The 23,455-nt window shown below is 36.0% G+C and overlaps 2 protein-coding genes across 2 annotated transcripts; both read left to right on the top strand.

The window, feature by feature from the left end:
* The first annotated feature begins 2,136 nt into the window (after positions 1 to 2,136).
* Positions 2,137 to 2,681, top strand: LOC137734233 (receptor-like protein 9DC1). Its single transcript, XM_068473532.1, has 2 exons — positions 2,137 to 2,621; positions 2,663 to 2,681. The coding sequence occupies exons 1-2, from the start codon at positions 2,137 to 2,139 to the stop codon at positions 2,679 to 2,681; spliced, it is 504 nt and encodes a 167-aa protein (XP_068329633.1).
* A 107-nt stretch (positions 2,682 to 2,788) lies between these two features.
* On the top strand, positions 2,789 to 4,965 carry LOC137733363 (receptor-like protein 6). Its single transcript, XM_068472513.1, has one exon. The coding sequence runs from the start codon at positions 2,800 to 2,802 to the stop codon at positions 4,963 to 4,965; it is 2,166 nt and encodes a 721-aa protein (XP_068328614.1). The 5' UTR covers positions 2,789 to 2,799.
* Positions 4,966 to 23,455: the final 18,490 nt, after the last annotated feature.

Genomic DNA, 23,455 nt, shown 5'->3' with positions numbered 1-23,455 from the left:
ACCAAAGATAATTAAATATTTGCAACTGCACAAGATCAACAATAGTATGTTAAGGCCAAGCGCAAGGTCGATTATTATTTAATTGCTATGCAAATGTTAAGGGTCGTTAGTTATTTTAAAAAAGAATTGTTCATTCTATGGCATGACTTAATCCATGGTCATGCATTAAATCGTGTATCCATATATGAAATTATATTACTAATCCCACATTCAATTAAACACATGTATAGAAACTCATTTAAGTGTGGAAGAATTGTGTGGTAGCAGAAATTCACTGCCTTCTATTTTGACAAACTTGTACCTACAAAACAATCAACACCTTTGATAAAAAACCTAAAGCTTACCCGCCCACGAGGTGGGGAGGGGGGTTCAGCAAATGAATCTCCGATGCCTAAGTTAGTTTCTCCAAAAAGAACGAGTTTTTAGGGTTTGTATGCGTTCCAAAAGCTTATCGAACTTTAGAGGTGATGAGGGTATTTATAAGAGATGGTTGCCAGTCATGGTGTAGGGATTTTCCCTACACATGATGACTTCCTATTGGCCAAATTATGTCATCCGTAGGATGCGCAAGGAAATGATGTTTCCAAGATCTTAATTAGGAGATAATATCTTGTTAATATCTTGGAATGATGATGGGAATATCCATAATTGATTGTGATAGGAATTCCTTACTTGATATGGTTGATCTTCAATTAGGATTAAAGATATGATTTGGTAATTAATTCTAATCTTTAATGCCTTTGATTTTTTTCATGCCACGAGTGGGGGAGCTTTGAGTAGTTGTAGTCCGCTGATTGAACTTCCAGGGATGCTCAGCTGCACGTAGGAATACTTGAGAGCTCTGCCCATTTAATGAGGGTAATCTTGTCTTTCTCAAGTTTCAGTCCACGTGTCCCTTTTTGAATTTTTGGGATTATTTTTTGTTCCACAAATTGTATCAACAAGAATTAGCTACACTACCTAGAGACATATGTAGTTGGAGGCCGTTTCCCCATGGTTGGGCCTCAACTCCAAGTCAAAGTATTTTTCTTTTTTTAAGAAACGATATTATTTATACTAAGGGGGTGGGGGAGTGGGCTAAGTCTCACAATGGACTAACAATAATGTGGTTCAAATTCACCTTTGGGTAGAATCGACCCTAAAACCTTTCATTTAAAAGTAAAGAGAAATACCACTAGACCGTATTATTAAGTGGCAACTCCAAATCGAAGTATTAATTCTCTCTTCCTTGCTTTCTCTTGAGTTAATGAGATATTTCTTTTTTGATGAGAAAAGGACTTGCAGTTTGAAAAATGCAACGTAGACCAAAACCAAAGAACAAGTTGAATTTTCAAACTGCAACACCCGTCAAACTCCAACATGAGAATAGTTGCACTCTTGAGTTAATGAGAAATACCACTACAAGAATTGAAACTGATGACTCTAATGCCTTAATTTGCGGCTGAGAGTCCGAAACTTTCACTCCCTTCACTATCTGGTGGTTTGAGTCTAGGCTTGTAAACGTACAGGTTGGGTTTATTGGGTTTGGGTCAGGTTTCACCTGATTCGTTTAGCTAACGGGTCACTTACACTCGTCCAGTTGAGCTAACAGGTCACTCAAACTCAACCCATTAAGCTAATAGGTCGCCCATTTCACCTGTTAACAAATTTTTTTGTTTTTGTTTTTTTTTTTTTTTTTTTTTGTTCTAATACAAATTACACATATTTTAATCAAGATTTCAAGCATGAAGGTCCAACACATTTAGACACATTTAGAAGTACCCAAATACATAGTTGATACGTCTTGCAATTGGCCATACAAATATGATAAATCCTTACAAGAGTGTCAATACAAATATCATAAACCCTTACAGAAGGAACTCATGAGATAAACTATATGTGTGTCTATGCAAAAATCATCTCAAAAGTTGAAGATTTGACTTCAAAAATTGACTCACGAATCAATTAGTCAAGAGCATCTTTTACGCATGTAGAAGATATGATGCACTTGTCCCCATTACATCCGTGTCTATCACTTTTTAGAAATTAATTTGCGGAAGAATTTTATACTGATGCCAGTCTATAAATAGTTGTGTCACTTTGCACTCCATACATAGCTAAGAGTGCAAAACAAAAAAAAATCAAAAGATTGTTGTTATGGGGTTACTTGATATCTCCATCATTCGCATGGTTTCAAAACTAGTACTAGTTTTGTTGCTGTTTCATGATGTGGTTATTGCTCAGTATCCATCTTGCCCTGATGAGGAGAGGTCCGCCCTGATGCAATTCAAAGACAGCTTTATTATTGACAAATCTGCTTCTACCGACGATGGTTATCCAAAGGTTTCATCATGGAAACCAGCTGAAGGAGAAAACAGCACGTGCTGCTCATGGGAAGGTGTCGAGTGTGATGAGAAGACGGGTCATGTGATTGGCCTAGATCTTGGTAGCAGCTGTCTCCACGGCTCTATCAACAGCAATAGCAGCCTCTTCCGCCTTGTTCATCTTCAAAGGTTAAACCTCTCTCACAATAACTTCAATTACTCTCAAATTCCTCCTCGCATTAGGAATTTTCCAAGCCTTACTCATCTTGACCTCTCTACCTCTGTCTTTTCTGGTCAAGTCCCTTCTGAACTTTCACTGTTATCCAAGTTGACATACCTTGATCTATTTGGCAATGTAGATTATTTGTCAGAAGATGAGTATCGTCCCTTGTTGAAACTTGAAGCATCAGATCTTGGAAGCCTAGTGCAAAACTTAACTAGTCTCAAAGTACTTTCTCTCAGTTCTGTAAATGTATCTTCGGCAATTCCTAATTCCATGGCTAATTTATCATCTTTGACAACCCTCTACCTCAGGGACTGTCACCTGTTTGGTGAATTTCCAGTGAGAATTTTCCAACTGCCAAACCTAGAATCTCTTAGTGTGAGATACAACCAAGAATTGACTGGATATTTTCCTGAATTTAATCAAAGCAGTCCTCTCATCTTACTGAAAGTCAGCTTTACTGGCTTTTTTGGAACAATACCCTCTTCAATTCAAAACCTTCATTCACTGCAAAACTTCGATGTGGCTCAATGCAATTTTTCGGAAGGGTTGGTTCCATCTTTTCTTGGGAATCTTAGGCAGCTCACTTATCTAGACATTTCAGCCAATAAATTTGGAGGTATAATTCCTGATTCCTTGGCAAACCTTACCCAACTGGCTACTTTTAGGATTAGTACAAGTCGATTAACTGGTCCAATCCCATCTTGGCTAGGCAACTTTAGCAAACTAGAGTACCTAGATTTTGCTTTTAATAGATTAAATGGTTCAGTTCCAGCGTCATTTTCAAATCTCACAAACCTTCAGATCTTGTATCTACATTCGAATACTCTGACTGGTGCAGTAGAGTTTCAAATGTTTCAAAATCTACAATCTCTTTACCAACTCGAATTAAGCTGGAGCGGTTTAGAACTTGTCACTGAATCCAAAATTTTGAATTCAACGGTTAAACAGTTCACCGTTCTTGGATTGAGTAATTGCAACATAGAAGAGTTTCCATCCTTCTTACAATATCAGAAGGGGTTGACGCGTTTGGAACTTGATGGAAACAAAATCCGAGGCCAAGTACCAAAATGGATGTGGAATACAAGCTTAGAAACTTTGCTATTGTTAGACATTTCTAATAACTTCATTTCAGACCAACTTCCACTTGTCCTTCCTTGGGTGAAACTGTTATGTATAAGGTTTTCGTCCAACATGTTTCATGGATCACTACCGTTACCTCCACCAACCATGCGAGAATATGCAGCTGCAGACAACAACTTTACCGGAGAAATCTCACCATTGCTTTGCAATATGAAAAATCTTCTGTCCCTTGACTTGTCGAAAAATAACTTGGGTGGCATGCTTCCTCAGTGTCTCGGAAACTTTAGTGATCATCTGATTCTTCTACTTCTCGGAAACAACTCTTTTCACGGAATTATTCCTCAGACATACAACAAAGGAAGCAGTTTGAGAATGATTGATGTGAGTCATAACAAGTTGCAGGGGCAGTTGCCGAGGTCATTGGCCAATTGTGTGATGCTTGAGTATCTTGTTTTGTCAAACAATCGTTTCAATGATGTTTTTCCCATTTGGTTGGGGACTCTTCTGGAGTTAAAACTTTTGGCAATGCGCCATAATGGATTCTACGGTGTGATTGGAAAATCTAGAGAGAATGTCGATTTCCCCAAGTTACGCATTCTTGATTTGGCTTACAATGATTTTACTGGTACGGTTCCATCTATGTTTTCAGATATTACTGTAAACAAGTCAACGTATATGAACACAGGCGTAGGTTATGACGTCGATGGATTCCCGGTTTTTAGCAGTGTTGATTACCAACTCATGATAGCAACAAAAGGTTTGGAGCAATACTACCCAAAGATCCGAGAAGAATTTGCATCCTTTGATATCTCAAGCAACAAATTTGAAGGGAAAATTCCAGAATTCATTGGGAATCTTAAGGAGCTTCGTTCGCTGAATCTATCCCACAACATTCTCACTGGTTCTATCCCTTCATCCTTTGGAAACTTGATGAAGCTTGAATCGTTGGACCTTTCACAAAACAAGCTCTCAGGACGTATCCCCCAACAACTGGTGCAACTTAATTTTCTTTCCAGTTTCAATGTGTCTCACAACAATCTCACAGGTCCTATACCACAAGGAACCCAGCTTACTTCTTTGAATGTCACTTCATACGAGGGAAACCCAGGGTTGTGTGGAGATCCATTGCCAAAGAAATGTGGAAATCCTAAGGCCCCTGAACTTCCACCTTCAACCATCGATGAAGGTGATTCTAGCTCAGAAGGCATATTTGAATTTGATTGGAAAATTGTTTCGGCCGGATGTGGAAGTGGGTTGGTAGTGGGAGTAGTTCTTGCAGATGTTGTGATCACAAGGAGGCCCGACTTGTTTCTTAAGATTGTTGGAATGATTAGGCAAATGATAAGGAAAATTTAGAGTACTAGTGGGGGAAGTAGAAATTCAGTTTGTTACCGTTACGCATTTCGTTTGTTTTCTCTGTTCTGGTTTCTTTCCTTCTCTTTCTATATGTTTAGTTATAAGTTTGTATCAGGTTATGTAAGTGTATGTCCCTCCTATTTTCTTGTAATTTCGGTTTCTTTTCTTTCTTCTTTCTTTATTTTGAGGGGTAAGATTTATGTCCTCCTGACTAAGTGTAACTTCTTTTTTTTATTTAATAAATTTTCGCTCGTACTGTTGAGGTTTCTTTTATAAAAAGACGATAGAATGTATTGGTGCTTTTTAGCTTTTAGTTGATTGTGTTCAAGTTCAAGACTCAGCCCTATATATCATATTGTTTTTAAGTTATATCAGTTTGCTTGTACCATCGAGTTTCTTTAACAATTAAATGGAGACAGAAAGTAAAGTAAATAAAGATGGTAGAGTGCTGCACGTTTTCATGGATTTGGATTTTTTGAAATTAGAATGAAAGCAGCTATGTTCATTTGGAAGGATTCTTATTCATTCGATTAATTGGAGACAATCTCTTCAATCAAATGAAACCGAAACTTTCCTATGCCTTAGTAACTAAGAATACTTGTACAACAGTTACATATTTAAGAGTAATGTGTATAGCAAGAATTGTCTAAAATTCTAAAACCAGAGCTACAAAATTTGTACAACATTTTGTTCCAATCATCGGAGGGAATGAATGAGAATCGTGGATTACAAGGGAATTGGTTTTTGTAGGAATAACTTGTAAACTGAATACATCAATGTCGTTAACCCTAAAACTTGTGTTATATCATTAATGAAATAATAATGTTATCGTTAATATAAATATCTATCTTATAAATTCTCCTTGATAATTTCCATGCTCATTGTAACTTAATTTTTCTCTTGTCTTGCAAGGATAATACACTTTTTATTCTTGCAGAAAACATTTTCACATGAAGGATATTATAACTTTGTAAGAGTACTTTTATGTACCATTTTTCAAAATTATTGACATATTTTAACAAGACAATTAATGGGAAAAAAAATTTCATTGGTACATGTGAAGAGGTGAAGGCGAAAGTCCCACATTGGAGAATAACAAAACCTTTCATATTATTGATATATTATAACAAGAAAATAAATGGGAAATAACAAAACCTTTTTGTGTTTTTGTGTGATGAATTCATATTTACAAATAGAGAAATAAGGCTGTCACATAAATGATAGATAAGGTTGATGCGATTCTAAGCTATTGGGCTTCTATTAGATCAATTAGACCGGTTACTGTTGTTATTAGCTATTAGGCTCATTATATCTCAAACACTAACTATATATTCGAATGTATTTAAACCTTTTTATGATATGAATAGATTATGAATGGAGATATAAATTTCTTTTGATTTTTTTTTCCGCCTCCACCACCTCATCCTCCTCCCGATCACTACCAGATTCCATATGAGTATAAGCCCACATTTCCCTACTCCAGTTGTAACTATCGACCACCAGATTACCCATCCTCGTATGTGCCTGAGCTTCCCGTATCTCCTTCATATACCAGTCCCATTTTCCTTCCGCACCCCACACCACCTTCCGTTGTGTATTCGGACTCCATAGACGTCCCTCAAATCCCTTATTCCTATGCCACAAACCCTAATTTTCACGATCCCCAAATTTACTCTCCATCGTCGTACGAACAGAATTTGTGGGTTTTCGATTTCGATAACCGTCTACGATTTAATGACCCCCATCAGGTCTCTCATTATGAACTTGACCTGGGTCTCGATTCGACAGTTCACACAGCTCCTGCAACAGGAAATGTCTTCAGCATGGTCAGAGGAATTCGCCACACTTCTAAGCAGCCGTCACTTAAATCGGGCGAAATCTTGCTGTGGTTTACCTCGTGCGGATGAAGAGGAAGCCTCCGTCTGGGAGCCTTCGCCGACAACGATACCGAAATCGCTTGATTTCGTTGTTAGCTCCTACTCCACCAAGGGCATGGGCAAATTCCACTACCATGGTGGAGGAATTCCAGTTCCACATGTCTGAATTTCGGAAGACAATGACAACACTCAATAACCAACAAGCTACCTTACAGGAAGCTCTTATGGAGGAGCTTCGGCTGCTTCGATTGGCGAGGGTCCCTCCAAATTCGACCATGAACATTCTAGATCCGGACTTATTGGGGACGACGAAGTCCACACCCACCGTTCTAGAGTTCACAATGGTAGTGCTCGCACCTGTTCTTCACCGTGACGGACTGGGCAAACAAGTTACGAGTGTTACGGAATCCGCGTCTTCTCTGGGTGTTTGCCAAGACACGATTCAAACCACCATGACCACGGTACCACCGCCGTTCTCCTTCCTGGCGCCACTGACCACCACTTCGCATTTTGAGTCAGTAGAGATTGCTCCTTGCTCAGAGTGCTTTCCTGACCCTTCGCCAGAATTTGGTTATTCACCCACAAGGCCTCTGTCCATGAGCTCTCCTCAACCCCCGCCACGTCTTCCGTCGCAAATTCGATCATCTCCACCATCGAAGCTCCAAGACCATCGCGTTCCACCGTTACTCTCGTCTTCACCCTTGTTGACAGCAATGGCAACTCCGCCTGTCAATCCACACTCAACCGTTTCAGCTGTAGCCATAATTTCATCTCCAAATTTCGAACCAGCTGGTGTGGATATTCTTCCCAAAAACTCTGAAGCCAAAGTTGCAGGCCACTTGCAACCGGAAGATCAGGATGATATCGTCAACATGAGTGGTATGGAGATCACCAAAACTTCAAATTGAAGAATATACACCTACATAAGCAACCACTAACTCATATAAAAAACAGTGAACCTGAGGTATTCCCTTATCTGAGTCATAGTTCAGCAAATTCAAGGGCCATACTCCATTCGCTTTTGAATGCTAAATATGGGTGGGTTATTTTGTATCTTGTTGGCAAATTCGTGAAGATGGAATTGACTGCAGCAGAATTGTTTGATGAAATGTCAAAGAGACAAAGTGATGGCAATATAGAAACCATCTTTGATTTCATGTCTCAAATTTATCGCCTGCAATGGCTTATTCCTTGCTGTGCAATTTGCAGTGCTTGTGCCAAGTACTTGACTATATTTAAGCCACTACTTTGTTGCTATTTTGCATCTCAACCAAAGCTGTGCAATTTGGATACCTTGACTGTTGGTCTACATCTAGCTTTCTCTCCCTTTTTAACTATTCTACTTGAATTTCAGCTTGTATGGGATCTGGGGCATGCATTTTGCAAATTAAGCTGTGCAGCTTTTGCATTAGTTTTCTCATTGCGTTCCAAGTGGATGAGGTTAGACCATGATGAGTTCGAGGAATTTGTACTGTCCGGCAAACAAGGGTTTACCTTCAGTTCTGAAATATCCCTTGTTGAGTTCTTAGATGATGCTAATGCATATGTGCTGCCAGTGTCATTGACAAGTTTTGGGTTACCTATTTTCGTAGCTTCAAAACTTGTCAAGGAAAAATATTCTTGTTATTTTCACAAGTTTCTTTCTATGCCTTTTTCTCTAGCAGTGGGTACAGAGCCATTGGATGGTCTTTTCACTATAAATTCGAACCCATTCCAACTGGAGACATTTGAGAACATGTTGCTAACTTGGGTAACACAACCTACTGCTCGATTTTTACTAGATGGCATGCATTACCATGGTGTGCTGAACAAGGCATTTCTATCAGCTTCAATGTGGTTCTTGCCTTCTATATTGACAGCATTGGTATAATAACTTATAGAGGTTATTTCTAAGTACATGAGTCCATGAGTCCATTGGTAGCTTCCTATATTGCTTATGCAAATCAAATCCATGTGGTTCTTGCCTTCTATATTGACAGCATTGGTATAATAACTGATTTTGGCAAGCATTTTGATGGTGATGAGTATGTATCATGGTGCCACTTCAATGCTAAATACAATGTCGACCTCATGGCAGCCTTGTTTATGGCTCATACGACTCATATTCGTTTAATGGAGAGGTACTTTCCAGATCCAACTACCTCATTGCCTCCTGCTCAGGTTCTACCTCCAGTATTTATACTTGTTCTTTGTTTGGTTTCACACTTTCATATGCTTGAATCAGAACATATCTATTTGGGGAAGAGCAATCAGTTTCCTGCTACCGATATTAATTGCATGCATAATTGGTTGAATGGGAATGTTTTGCATGTTGCCACATGGGTTGGGGAAGCTATAGTGTTCTTATCACTACACATATGGAATGAAGTTTTGCGCAGTAATTTTGTTCTAGTTGATCATTTTCATCACCATGGTATATGGAGAGTTACCTTGGCAAATATGAGAGCAGCACTAGATTCTGCAATTTGGTTTTCTGTGTACAAGGGATTTACTATAATTGGTTGGAATCATTTCACTGCTCTAGTTCGTGTGAACATGATCCATATTCTTTATGGGGAAGGAATACAACCCTCACTTTCACGAAGTGTTCGGGGTTCAAACAAGACAGAGTGGAAGAGAAATGATTACCTGATTCGCTTTTTCACCTCTACATATTCCAGAGTAATGAGTCCCCTGTAATATGGTTCTTCAAGAGTGAGATGTCACTTACAGCTGGGATTAGACCCGTTTGTTCCGTAGTGTACCAGATGACAAACATATTTGGTGGTGTGCCAAATAGAAGTGTGCCAGCTGAGATCTCTTCGAATTCTTTTGGTGTATTGCTGAACAACAATTGGCCTTCACTCCCTAATCTTGAGGTATTCAATGGCTTCACGACAAGTTATTTTCCATACTATTTTTGGGCCTCCAACCTATTTCCAGAGCATGATGCAGAGGCTTTCGAATATGATGAAGAAGCCTGTATTTTGCTTGACCATTCACTGGAGATGCTGCTTGCTATGAAATGGGTGCTATTGGTACAACATACCCTATTTCTTGCCATCTTTAATTCAATCTATCTACCACACGAGTTGGTGGTTGGTGATGCAACAAGGCTGATTGTTCTCGTGTTCAGTGTTGTCAAGATCAGTGTGCTTCAACTATTTTATTCCATCTCAAAGTATTTGGCAAGACTGCCTAATTTCATTTTGGCAGGATCTGAGTTACTGATATTTGTTTTTTGGGTGAACACACCGAAGATGTTTTGGAAGAACATGGTTCGTGATTTAAAGCCCATACAGAAGCTAATACTGAATATGAGTATGGTACACCGTTTGACAAATTGGCTGGCCTCTTTCCAGACTGCTGCATGCTTCTTTCTCGGTTTGAGAGGCTTGAGGACAAGCCTCATCTTAAGGGGCTAGGATTGATGCGACTCTAAGTTTTTGGGCTTCTATTAGATCAATTAGACCAGCTAGTGTTGTTATTAGCTATTAGGCCCATTACATATGTGATATCATTAGGCCCATTTATATCTAAACCCTAGCTATCTTTGGGTGTATTTAAACCCTTTTTATAATGAAAAGAGACTATGAGTGAAGATATGAATTTCCTTTGATTTTGTTTTCCATTTCCTACATTTACTTTCTTGCAATTTCCCTTTTACTATGTCTGATCCTATAAAAGGTTTCCAATCCAAATCCCTAATCGGAAAAGTACATCATACAAAAACACAGTTGTGAATTCAAATTTAATCAGAAGAAAGACCAACTATAGTTGTGGACCCAAATTTTAATCCACCATCCAGCAGAAAGACTAACCTTTTGGAATCGAGGAATCAAGGTGGGCTGTCGAGACTCGAAACGACGAGAGGAAGCTTGTGGGTCGCGAGGGTGAGTGTGAGGTGGGCGAGTGGTCGACGTCGAGGATGGACTGAGTGAGACTGAGATGAGGCACGAGTCAGGCTGAACAGCTGCTGAATCGTGAGTGAGTCTTACAGACTCTGAAAGTGAGACGGTGCGGGGGAGAAAATACGAAGAATGAAAGCAATGAAGGGGAAGGCTGCCAAAACGAAGAAGGGAAGGAAGGAAGTAGGACATCGAGCACAACTTAGGGGTAAAAAGTCGGCCTGTCAAACATGTCGTGTCTGTCATGTTCGTGTCGTTTTCGTATAACACATGTTATCTTAACGGATCGTGTCGTGTCATACCCGTTATCTTAACAGGTCCTTAACAGGTCGGGTCACTTTAGCCAACGGGTAAAGTGACCCGACCCGTTATGACCCGCTATGACCTATTAAGAAAAATATATTTTTTTCTTAAATTGGAACTGATTCCAATTGGAATCTAGTTTGCTTAAAAAGTGGCGAAATAATGTAATTTTGATGGGATTCCAATTGGAACTGATTAATCAATGAGTGAAGAGGATTGTGCTGCCAAATTGACGTTTTGGTCACAAGTCATTGAAAATGATGTTTGTTTAGGAAATTTAATTCTACAAAGTTGAAGGGGATGTTTTCAGTTTTCCAACACCACTTCTTAAGCCTGATTTGGTGCAGATTTGACTAGGAAATGTGTGGAATTTCTGACTGCCTAGTTTACCAAATTAGAATAGGGATGTGTTTTTTCGTTTTATTATTTTATTTGGTTTTCTAGATTTGAGGGATGTTATAAGAATACTTTTATGTACCATTTTCAAAAATTGACATATTTTAATAAGAAAATTAATGGGAAAAAACAAGTTATTGGAACATTATGTGAAGGTGTGAAAGCCAAAGTCTCATATCGACGAATAACAAAACCTTGTATGGTTTATAAGAAGTTAAATCACTTTTCATATTGCTTCATTTTATAATCATATTTCTTTGGGATGTTAGAACAAATTGGTCCACCTGTAAAGCCCAACGCCAAATTACCCCACATGTAAAGTACTCAACGCCAAATTGGTCCGTGATTATTGCCCCTTGGTGACATCCATTTGATCGTTTTGTTCCGTATGCTAGTTGTAGGTTTTGAAGAAAAATTAATCTAATCTTTAAACAATTGTTGGCATTACACTTGACTGACTAAAATTTGAGAAAGCTTCTATGACTGAAGGAGATTTTACATGTGTCATGCAGCCACCAAATTAACCAATCCCTTTCTCTATAGACACGCCTGGATAATCGCCTAAGATCCTACCGAGGAAGGGCTGAGGGTAAGAAAAAGTCCAAAGTCAGGATATAAGGAAACTTCACCTAATTTGATGCTAGGATATAACGAAACTTCACCTAATCGTTGGGAACTTATATTCATAAGTAGTAAAGGTTGCTAGTCACAATCATGTTAATTAAATTCTTGGCATAAGTATCATGCGCTTTCATAGTTACGAATGCCTCGTCAACACTTATGATTTTCATGGAATTTAATGATCTTTGATTGTTTCTCTATTATGCGCTTTCATGTAGAGAACTTTTGAGGAATAATTTGATTGCAATGCGCTAATTCCATTCAATTTAATGACTTAAGGAAAATCTGAAGGTTAATTTAAGCTTACCTAATTAACTTGGGGTGTTGAGGTTAATGATTCGTTGAAAAAGCAACTGGACATTGTTTTGTATGCAAGTATGCCATGTGTGGAGAAAGACCTCCTAGCTAAACCATCTTCCACTTAATTCCATCAAATTCGTGAAATCTGCCTAGTTTTAAATTCTTGTTTTGTTGATTTTATTTTCATCCAAAACCAAATCCCCATTTATTTTAGAGTGTCTAACTAGTTAGAATGTGCTTAGATTGTGTTTTCAAGAGTTTGGAGTCAAGTTAGAACCAAATTTCGTCCAATTTTGTGTTTAGAGTCAAATCTGCCCAGTTTGTGTTTTCTAGGCAGTTTTGAGTGTTTTCAGCTTATTTTGAGTCTTGTGAACTTGTTTTGAGTCTTTCAAGTTGAGTGAAGTGTTTAAAAGCTTTGTTTTATCTATTTGAGTCAGTTTAAAGTGTTTAGCAATCCCTCCTAATCCCCGGTTTAAGAACGATCCCTACTTACTTATATACTACAATTGTCAAAAGAGGGTTAATTTGTGCGTTAAGTTAATTTTCGCGTCAACCTATATTGGTTAGATAGTGACTTGAAAATACGAGATATGATTATTATCTTAATTTATTGTATTAGTAGCAATTGTGAATATGAATTGGTCATATAAATATGATTTCTATTGAAATGTGATTTTTATATATTTAGTCATAGACCGATGCTTATTAAATAGGATTTGGCTTGTGTACTGATGATGTTTGTGATATATATGTGTTTAATTATCTTTTTAATAATGTGATTGATAATTATGATGAATGTTATGACAATTATGGGATTTAAATATTGTTTGATAATTATTTGGATATGATTGCCAACTGAATACCTATTTGAACTTGGCATTACTACCTAGCATGAGATGGAGATGGAAGTCAGGAGATGAATTAGGTACTTTATTAGATTTTTAGTAGAAATAGTAATTAAGGGAATTCCTTGTATTGTGCTCCATATGACTAGATGCTGGTTGATATGTGGAATCGATAGCATGTATGCGTATAATTGTGTTTAATGGGTGATGATTAGATTGCACCACGTAGTAGTGGTACATGGATGGCCCTGCTTGGTATATCCGCGATGGGGGGACCATACGCATTCTAGAGGTGATGATGATTGGTTGTACTTGGTACATTTTATAGGCGATCATATTTGGTTTGGTTCCGTTGAGTGGTTCGAAACCCAAGTTGTTGAATTTCGTGGAGTGGCGTAAAATCCCATTATTTGGATTAGTAGGCTTGGCCTAACTGTGTCACTCTAGCCTTAGTTTTATATATATTTGTGTCAATGGTTTCGAGAGTCTTGTGAATTGAGTTAAAAAATATGTTGGACGTCTGAGTGACTCCTTCGGGATTTTCCATGATTCGATTATGATTTCATAAGGTATGAATTTAGAAGATATGGGAATGATTGTTATTACTTTGATCCAATTAATTAATTAATGCAGTTAGGGAATGGTTTTGTGTTTCGTCGGTTCTTAAATATGATGTATGTTGTGAATTGCGATATCATGATGAGACATAATGATTTATATGTTGGATGGGATAGAAATCATATTTTCATGGGGATTGGTCATGTAGCCTAAGTCCAGGAATTACATGTCAGGTTATAATAAATGATTGAGGGATGCTATGCTTTTCTGCTTGAACTTAGTGGAATAAACGTCTGATTTTGTGATAAATGAACTACGAATGGCTTGATCCCTATTTAGGGTACGTAGGCAGTCTAACGAAGATGTTAGATGTAGCTATAAAGTCTACGAAGAATTATTGCGTGGTTGGATCTTAAGTTATGTTTTGCCTTTTTCTGGAGGCGAGGTATGTTAGAGACAGGTATTTGGTGACGTCACGTGTCGATCCTGGATGTATGTTGGGATCGGGGCATGACAACTAACAACGTAGAACTGATTGGTCAATTAGAAATAAACAATCTATGTCAAATGAAATGAATGAAATAGTGCGATAAAAAGCTGGCTTATGGGATCATGATACGAAATATACATGGAAGTTTCTGAAGAACTTACATGGATTCATTCAAATAGTTCTAGACCATAGAACACCTTCTCGGTTTAGACGAGGCTTTCACTTTACGGATGTAGAATAATCTGGGCAGATGTGGTATACCCGTCTTAATGAATGTTTGATTAGTTAGGGATTATGTCTTTGCGTGTACATAATCCAAAATTGCTAAAGTTGCAGAAAACTGACTCGCACCTGAAGTCAGATTTTGAGATGAATAATCTTGGGAAAACTCTACACTACCTTGACCAAAAGTTTTGAGTATAGTTCTATATTATGGTCCACTAGTCGAACTAGACCCAAATGTGTTGCTTTTGAGACCTTTACGGAGGTTATGGAGCATAAGGTTCCATATCAGGACATGCAATGCCATATTTGAGTGCAATTGGAGTTTATTGTACTTAGCTCATAGCACTAGATCAGACATCTCAAGTGCTAATAATCCTTTGACATAAAACAACACTGCCTACATGCCATCACCAAATTGGTGTTAACGACATTTTTGGGTTAATACAGATTTGGGCTTACTTTATTCCTATGCATCTCAGAATAGATCACACCTCATTGATTTTTGGAATGAGGCATACCTTGTGGGATTCACTGAGTCAAACTCTTTATCTGATCCGCACAAGGGACGTTCCTAAATGTTTATGTCTTTACCGTTAAGGAACACTGCAAAATCTTGGAGGTCAACTAGATAAACCTTAGTTTTGAAATCTTCGAGTCGTTCCAAGACTCACCGTATCTCACGTGAGATATGGTCGAGAACTCTTGTTGAGCATATTTAAAGTCACTATGATTTTCATCCATCGTTGAGTCCTAACAATGATCCATGAAGAGAACGCCATATGTATTGACCAGATCATGAGGCATCCTAAAAGTCAACACCAAGAATATTGTGTCTACATAAGCATAAGCATCAGAAGATTGAAGTTAAGTAATCCGACCTAGACAACCTTGCCGACCTCTATACGATGTCATCGCTGAAGTCTACATTCCAGAAGCTTATTCGAGGAATTGGATGCATAACTTTCTCATTTGCGATTCTTGTAGTTTCATTTGGAAGTTTTGTCAAACTTATGAGGAGTATTTAGAAGTATACTTACTTGACCTTGATGTACTCTTTTTTCCTACGCTTAGGAGCATTTTTGCCACTGGATTTTTTTATCTAACTAGGTTTTGATCAGGCACCCATCATGGGTTTGTCATACCCTTGTGTACGTTCTACTAGCGTCCAGAACACGTATAACTTTTACTTAATGCAACTTCTCACTTTTCTCCTTTGACTACGAGTTTTTGTCCCACCTTGAGTTTTGCTATAGCGATGTTTTATGAGTTCTACCACCTATGCACTCTTCCGTTTGTTTTGAGACTCGCATTCGCTACTTGTGCCGACTAGACGAGATGACTTCATCAACTACTTCTATATTTTCCATGAACATCTGATGCGCCAGCTAATTCAGTATTTGCACACACAAGGGAAGTGTTGTGACATACGTTCTAATACATGTCTAATTGTGTAAATCCTAAATAGAGATAAATTATGAATCCTTTGAGATCTAAAATATCTTTCCTAATAGACCTTGTATTATTTGGAGAGCAAGTTTCTCTCCTACTTATTACTATAAATAAAGGCACATGAACTAGGGAATAACACACAATTTCTCAAACCTATTCTCCATTATGTTTCTCTCCATGCCGCACCCCTCGGTTAAATATAAACCACAACACCAACAACATTTCAAAAAATAGTGATGGATTCTACATGACTATATTGTATTTCGTCGGGTTGAATCCAATGCACATAAATTGACAAATCAAGTTGCAGCTTGAAAAATCCAATTCTCAATTTTGTGGGGCCAATGTTAAAGAGTTGGACCATTGGAGAGGATTTGGATCCCATCTTGATACAAATTGTGAAATCATATGGATTCTCACATCCTAATAATTAATCGTACATCGTGTGGTCAGAAATTATTTTGGATTTTTTTATTTAAAAATTAAACACAAATAATACATAATGAAAACTGGACGCACCATGTATAATAAACGATTAAGATGTGAGGATCATTAGGATCCCCATAAAGAGGATCATCCTCATCGTGTTGGAGAGACTCCATTAATAGGGAACTTTAACGAAAAGCTCTCGGTACTGTTCACTTTAAGGAAAAACCACATTTTTACATTAAAAGGTCAATCATAATACTATTCATTTTACTTTTTTATTTTATTTTTATCGTTAAAACTAAAAATTTTCAAATATTTTTCATTAAGATTTTATTTTTTAAATATATGTCAATGGAAAACCGAATTGTTGATGACTCCATTTTTCAATATCTGTCGAGGAAATTTATAGCGAATAATATGTTGTTGCATGTCATTAATGATCAAGACTTCTTGACGTGACTTTAGAAGACAGGATAGTCAATTTGGAGTTTTTAACACTTGGCCACAAATCTTGGAGCTCTCCAAACTATTGATCTCCATTTTTAATGGACTGTATTGTATGTGTCAGAACATGAAGCATACCATCAAAAAGATCAGATGGAACAGGTCAACTTTATTTATTTATATATGTCCAATTTATTTATTTATATATTTATATATGTCCAATTTATATATTTATATATGTCCAATTTATATTCGTCCGTGGAAAAGAGTTGTATCAAACAAATAAGACGTTAACAAGAATATGTACACTTCCTAGAGACATATGTAGTTGGAGGAGATTTCCCCATGGTTGGGGCCTCAACTCCAAGTCGAAGTATTGTCTCTTCCTTGCTTTCCCTTGAGTTAATGAGTCATCGAGATATTTCTTTTCTGATGAGAAAAAGAACTTGCGGTTTGAAAAAATCAACATAAACCAAAACCAAAGCACAAGTTCCACACATGGACCAATATCCACTCCACCGGTCGAATTAAAACGTAATTACTATCGATGGTTCTTTCCTTGCAAGTTGCAAAAAAAAGACAACGATGATTGGTTGATATTTGGTTGCATTCATTATTTGTTCATTCTTGTCGGCTTTAAGAAAAGAAAGAGTACTACTCAGTCAATCTACACCCAAGGAGTTTGGCCTAGTGGTAAGTGGGGCTATTGGGGAGGGCCAAACCGCAAACCCCTTGTAGCTTGCGCGGACAGGTTATAGGGTGCTGGAGCCCAAGGGGTGCTGCTGGATTTTCCCGGGGTTGCTCCTAGACCTGGCATTCGTGTCGTGTTTTTCGTGTTCGTGTCGTTTTCGTGTCATACCTGATAGCTTAACGGGTCGTGTCGTGTAATACCCGTTAAAGTAAACGGGTAATATGACCCGACCCGAAATCAACCCGTTAATATTTTCAGGTAATATAACCCGACCCGTTACCCGTTAAGAAAAATATATTTTAAATCAATAAAAATGAAAATGAAAAACATAATTTGACCCAAAAAAATGCAAAACATAATACTAAATCAGTATATGCATACTAAATTTCGGAGTTGATCCCTTAATGAAAGTTGTAAAGCTTTTTATTACGAGTGATTACATTTTTCACACTTCTACAATAATTATTATTAATTTTATTAATTTTTCACTAAAATAAATAACATTGTTCATGAGATTTGGAGGGTTTTAAAAATCTAAACGACCATGTAACCTTGCCAATGGAACTCAAAGCTTACATTTTATTCCTTTTACAAAATCCTCAATTTTCATAGATCATCATGACATAAGATTTTGTGGTATATATCCACTTCTATAAATATTTTAAATTGACGATCAAATTAGTTCATTGTATTCATACAGGATCAAGGAGTGTAGCTGTAAAAAATAATCAAAATCAGAGTTAAAATAACCGTTAAATCGTGATTTTTCGTTTATAACCGTCGAAACATTTTGTCTCGTTACTTGATCTCTAAATGTTTGTTTTTTGCAATTTCTGGCGTATGCGATCTCGAAGCATATATAAACACGTTTGATGGTTGGATCATTGAAATTAGTTTCATATGATGCGTATCCCATCAAAACGATACATTAACTAACACTTAGAGTTTATTTATATTTTCATTAAGTATAACATAAGATTTTGTGGTATCCACTAATGTAAATATTTTAAATTGAAGATCGAATTCATTCATTGTATTCATATAGGGTCAAGGAGTGTAGCTATAAAAAATCATCAAAATCGGAGTTAAAATAACCGTTAAATCATGATTTTTCATTTATAACCGTCGAAAAGTTTTGTCTCATTACTTGATCTCTGAATGTTTGTTTTTTGCAATTTTGGCGTATGCGATCTCGAAGCATATATAAATAAGTTTGACGGTTGGATCGTTGAAATTAGTTTTGTAGGATGTGTATCCCATCAAAACGATAAATTCACTAACATTTAAGAGTTTATTTATACTTTCATCAAGTATAACATAAGATTTTGTGGTATCCACTAGTGTAAATATTTCAAATTGAAGATCGAATTCATTCATTGTATTCATATAGGGTCAAGAAGTGTAGCTGTAAAAAATCATCAAAATCGAAGTTAAAATAACCGTTAAATCGTGATTTTTTGTTTATAACCGTTGAAAAGTTTTGTCTCTTTACTTGATCTCTGAATGTTTGTTTTTTGCAATTTTTGGCGTATGCGATCTCGAAGCATATATAAACAAGTTTGACGGTTGGATCGTTGAAATTAGTTTCGTAGGATGCGTATCCCATCAAAACAATAGATTCACTAACACTTAAAAGTTTATTTATACTTTCATCAAGTATAACATAAGATTTTGTGGTATCCACTAGTGTAAATATTTTAAATTGAAGATCAAATTCATTCATTGTATTCATATAGGGTCAAGGAGTGTAGCTATAAAAAATCATCAAAATCGGAGTTAAAATAACCATTAAATCGTGATTTTTCATTTATAACCGTTGAAAAGTTTTGTCTCATTACTTGATCTTTGAATGTTTGTTTTTTTCAATTTTTGGTGTATGCGATCTTGAAGCATATATAAACAAGTTTGACGGTTGGATTGTTGACATTAGTTTCGTAGGAAGCGTATCCCATCAAAACGATATATTCACTAACACTTGAGAGTTTATTTATATTTTCATCAAGTATAACATAAGATTTTGTGGTATCCACTAGTGTAAATAATTTAAATTGAAGATCGAATTCATTCATTGTATTCATATAAGGTCAAGGAGTGTAGCTGTAAAAAATCATCAAAATTAGAGTTAAAATAACCGTTAAATCATGATTTTTCGTTTATAACCGTTGAAAAGTTTTGTCTCGTTACTTGATCTCTAAATGTTTGTTTTTTGCAATTTTTGGTGTACGCGATCTCGAAGCATATATAAACAAGTTTGACGGTTAGATCGTTGAAATTAGTTTCGTATGATGCGTATCCCATCAAAACGATAGATTCACTAACACTTGAGAGTTTATTTATACTTTCATTAAGTATAACATAAGATTTTTGTGGTGTCCACTAGTATAAATATTTTAAATTGAAGATCGAGTTCATTCATTGTATTCATACAGGGTCAAGGAGTGTAGCTGTAAAAAATCATCAAAATCAGAGTTAAAATAACCGTTAAATGGTGATTTTTCGTTTATAACCGTCAAAATTTGTTGTCTCGTTACTTGATCTCTGAATGTTTGTTTTTTGCAATTTTTGGTGTATGCGATATCGAAGCATATATAAACAAGTTTGATGGTTGGATCGTTGAAATTAGTTTTGTAAGATGCGTATCCCATCAAAATAATAAATTCACCAACACCTGAGAGTTTATTTATACTTTTATCAAGTATAACATAATATTTTGTGGTATCCACCAATGTAAATATTTTAAATTGAAGATCAAATTCATTCATTATATTCATAGAGGGTCAAAGAGTATAGCTGTAAAAAATCATCAAAATCAGAGTTAAAACAACCGTTAAATCGTGATTTTTCGTTTTTAACCGTTGAAAAGTTTTGTCTCGTTTCTTGATCTCTGAATATTTTTTTTTGCAAATTTTGGCGTATGCGATCTCAAAGCATATATAAACAAGTTTGACGGTTGGATCATTGAAATTTGTTTCATAGGATGCGTATCCCATCAAAACGATACATTAACTAACACTTAGAGTTTTCTTTGGGTTAAATATTAGGCGGGAAATTAATTATTATAATTTTTTTATGTGTTTGGTATTTTTATATTACTTGATATTTTTATTTTTAATGTGTTTTATGATTTTTAATCTCAATCTTTGCCTATAATATACTATAAAAATAAATAAATAAATAAAACTTAAAATTTAAAGTTTATATAGAATAATAATTAATAAACAATATATACATATTCATTATATCTACTGCATTTTATAGTAAGTTTTTTTTAGTAGTTTAAAAAATTAAAATCATCAAAATAGCATTTTTCTTATCGTGTCGAAATAGGTTACCCGCGTGTCACTCTCGTGTAAACCTGTTAAGGACCCGTTATTAACGGGTTATTATCGTGTGACCCGATAATGACCCGATTAGTTATCGTGTTGACCCGAAACCCGTTATTTTCGTGTCGTTTACGTGTCGTGTTAACGGGTCGTGTAAGAAATTGCCAGGTCTAGTTGCTCCTTTACCTTCCTTTACCTTCCTCTCACTTTTTTTTTTTTTTTTTTAATAAAAAATAAAAAAAAGGTTCTACACTACTCTTAAATCCTTCTGTGCCACATGATATTAGGAGGGTTTTCGATTGCTTTCATGTTTGTTAAGAATTGGGTCTTTATAAATACATCATGTAACCTGGCTGGAGTAAAGTTTGGTATGATGTAGTCATTTTGCGTTGTGTAGCAATTTTGGCAAAGTTTTGTAATCGGTTTGTACTTCTTTTCCTCTTCCTTCCATTTATTTATTTTTTACACACTTGCTCTCTAACCATTAACCATTAATCTGGATCTTGAGGTCAAAGATCAAATGGTTGAGGTCAAGTCAAGTGATGTAAGACAAGATATGAGTCACTTCATATGAAGAAATATAAATAAAATAAAATGTTTCAAATTATGGAGAAGAAGAATTAAAATCGGAAAATATTGGATTCAATAAATATGGCGATAGAAAATGTAGCAAGAAATATTTTGGTGTCATAGTTAGGCGTATAATATGTCGTTTTGAAGAGAATCGCGAGTAGAGCAAGAGGAATGATATCATGAGCCCATCGTGTTTAAGAGGAATTAAGCTTCCAAAACCGAAAAATAAAGTTTGTAATAAGTTTCGAACTTTTCAATTGTCGTCTGATTAATGTCATTTACTTCTGTTTTAATTCTCTAAGCCTTTTGAGTTGTCCAAAAGTGTTGTAAATGACTTATTTAAGTCATGGGTGTCATCCATTGTAATCTTCAACTCATCAATTAATCAAATTATCCTTTAGAGTTTCTATCAAACTGGTGGGTTCCAAAAATTTTGGTTCTTCAAGGATTTATATTTTTAATCCAAGTAATGTTATTCATACTATGTTTTTATACCACATTTCTATACCACCTTAGGTGACATCTGATGTAGATAGTCACATCATTTGACAAAGTTGCAAAACCCAAGGAAATGAAGGAGAAATACTCTTTGTATACCACAATCATCATTTAATTAACTAGTTTTTCTTAATTATTAGTTGGTAAATAATGAACTAAATTTAAAAATCTGATTAATTCAAATGATGTGGCTGTCCACATCAAATGCCACCTAAGGTGGTATGAAAATGTGGTACAAAAACATGGTATGAATAACATTTCTAAAACCGAAAAAAATGGTATGAAAATGTGTTACATCATCAAGCCTTGTGTTCTTTTATGGTGCTGCTCATTTTTCTAACTTCTGATTTCACACCATTTCAAAAGTTAACTCATGAATCAATTAGTCAAGAGCATCTCTTCTTACGCTTGTAGAAGAAATGCGATGCACTTGTCCCCGTTACACCCGTCTCTATCACTTTTTAGAAATTATATTGTGGAATAATTTTGTATTGATGCCAGTCTATAAAGAGTAATGCTAGAGAGATTAAATTTGGAAACTAAATTTGCAATTTAAATGGCCTGTCTCCAATAGGAATAATCACGCTTATCAACGTCTAAGTAATAAACCAATCATTAGTTTTCATGTTCTTTAGTTTTCAAAATTTTGTCTACAAATTTAGTCTCCATAGCATTACTCGTCTATAAATAGTTGTGTCACTTTGTACTTCCATAGATAGCTAAGAGTGCAAAAATTCAAAAGATTATTTTTATGGAGTTACTTGATATCACTACAAGAAAACACCTTTTTAGACGAAACCATTTCGTCAGGTAAAAATAAGTTTTCAGCACTTAAGCTTTTACCCGACGAAATTTAAAATATTCGACTATGAAACGCAAGTTGGGAGTAGTGGATCTTCACTCTCTAACTTGAGAGGGAATGTTAGTTAATTAGGTTCATTGAACAATTAGGCTCATTAAATCTTCTACATGGGTTCATTGCCGTTTATGCATTAGGCTCATTGTACATTTGAGAATGAATGAAAAGTAAAATTGAGCCAAATACGTTTTTCTACTGTTTTCTTATGATTAGAGAAAATTTTCATTATAACAGGAACACAAGTTGTATACCATGTGTTTTAATAGAAGTAGTGTGAAATTTTATTTTTTAAGTTATCAATTTTTTAGCACACATATCCCACCATTTATATAATGACACGTGATGTATCATCCTGTATACCGGTTATACTGAAAAATCTCTCTTATGTTTGGTACCTCAACTTCAAGTCGAAGTATTTCCCCTCTTCCTTGCTTTCTCTTGAGTTCATGAGATATTCCTTTTCTGATGAGAACAGGACTTGCAGTTTGAAAAATGCAACATAGACTAAATCCAACATGATAAATTTCGCTACACCCGCGCTCTTGACTTAATATATGTTAGGAGTTTGAAAGTCCTAAAATGATGAAGAAATTGGGTATCGAATAAAAGTTTTGTGCCTCAAATCCATCCCACTTCAAGCCAGTGCTGGATTGAAACTGATGAGTCTAATGCCTTAATTTGATGCTAAGAGTAGGAAACTTTCATCCGTTACTCTATCTATT

This window comes from Pyrus communis, chromosome 5 (assembly GCF_963583255.1).
Source record: "Pyrus communis chromosome 5, drPyrComm1.1, whole genome shotgun sequence".
Lineage (NCBI taxonomy): Eukaryota > Viridiplantae > Streptophyta > Magnoliopsida > Rosales > Rosaceae > Pyrus > Pyrus communis.
The sequence above is the reverse complement of the archived record's forward strand: the minus strand, read 5'-3'. Positions and strand labels throughout refer to the sequence as shown.

Coding starts and splice junctions, on each gene's coding strand:
- LOC137734233 (XM_068473532.1), top strand. CDS start 2,137: ATGGGGTTACTTGATATCTCCATCATTCGCATGGTTTCAAAACTAGTA.
- LOC137733363 (XM_068472513.1), top strand. CDS start 2,800: ATGGCTAATTTATCATCTTTGACAACCCTCTACCTCAGGGACTGTCAC.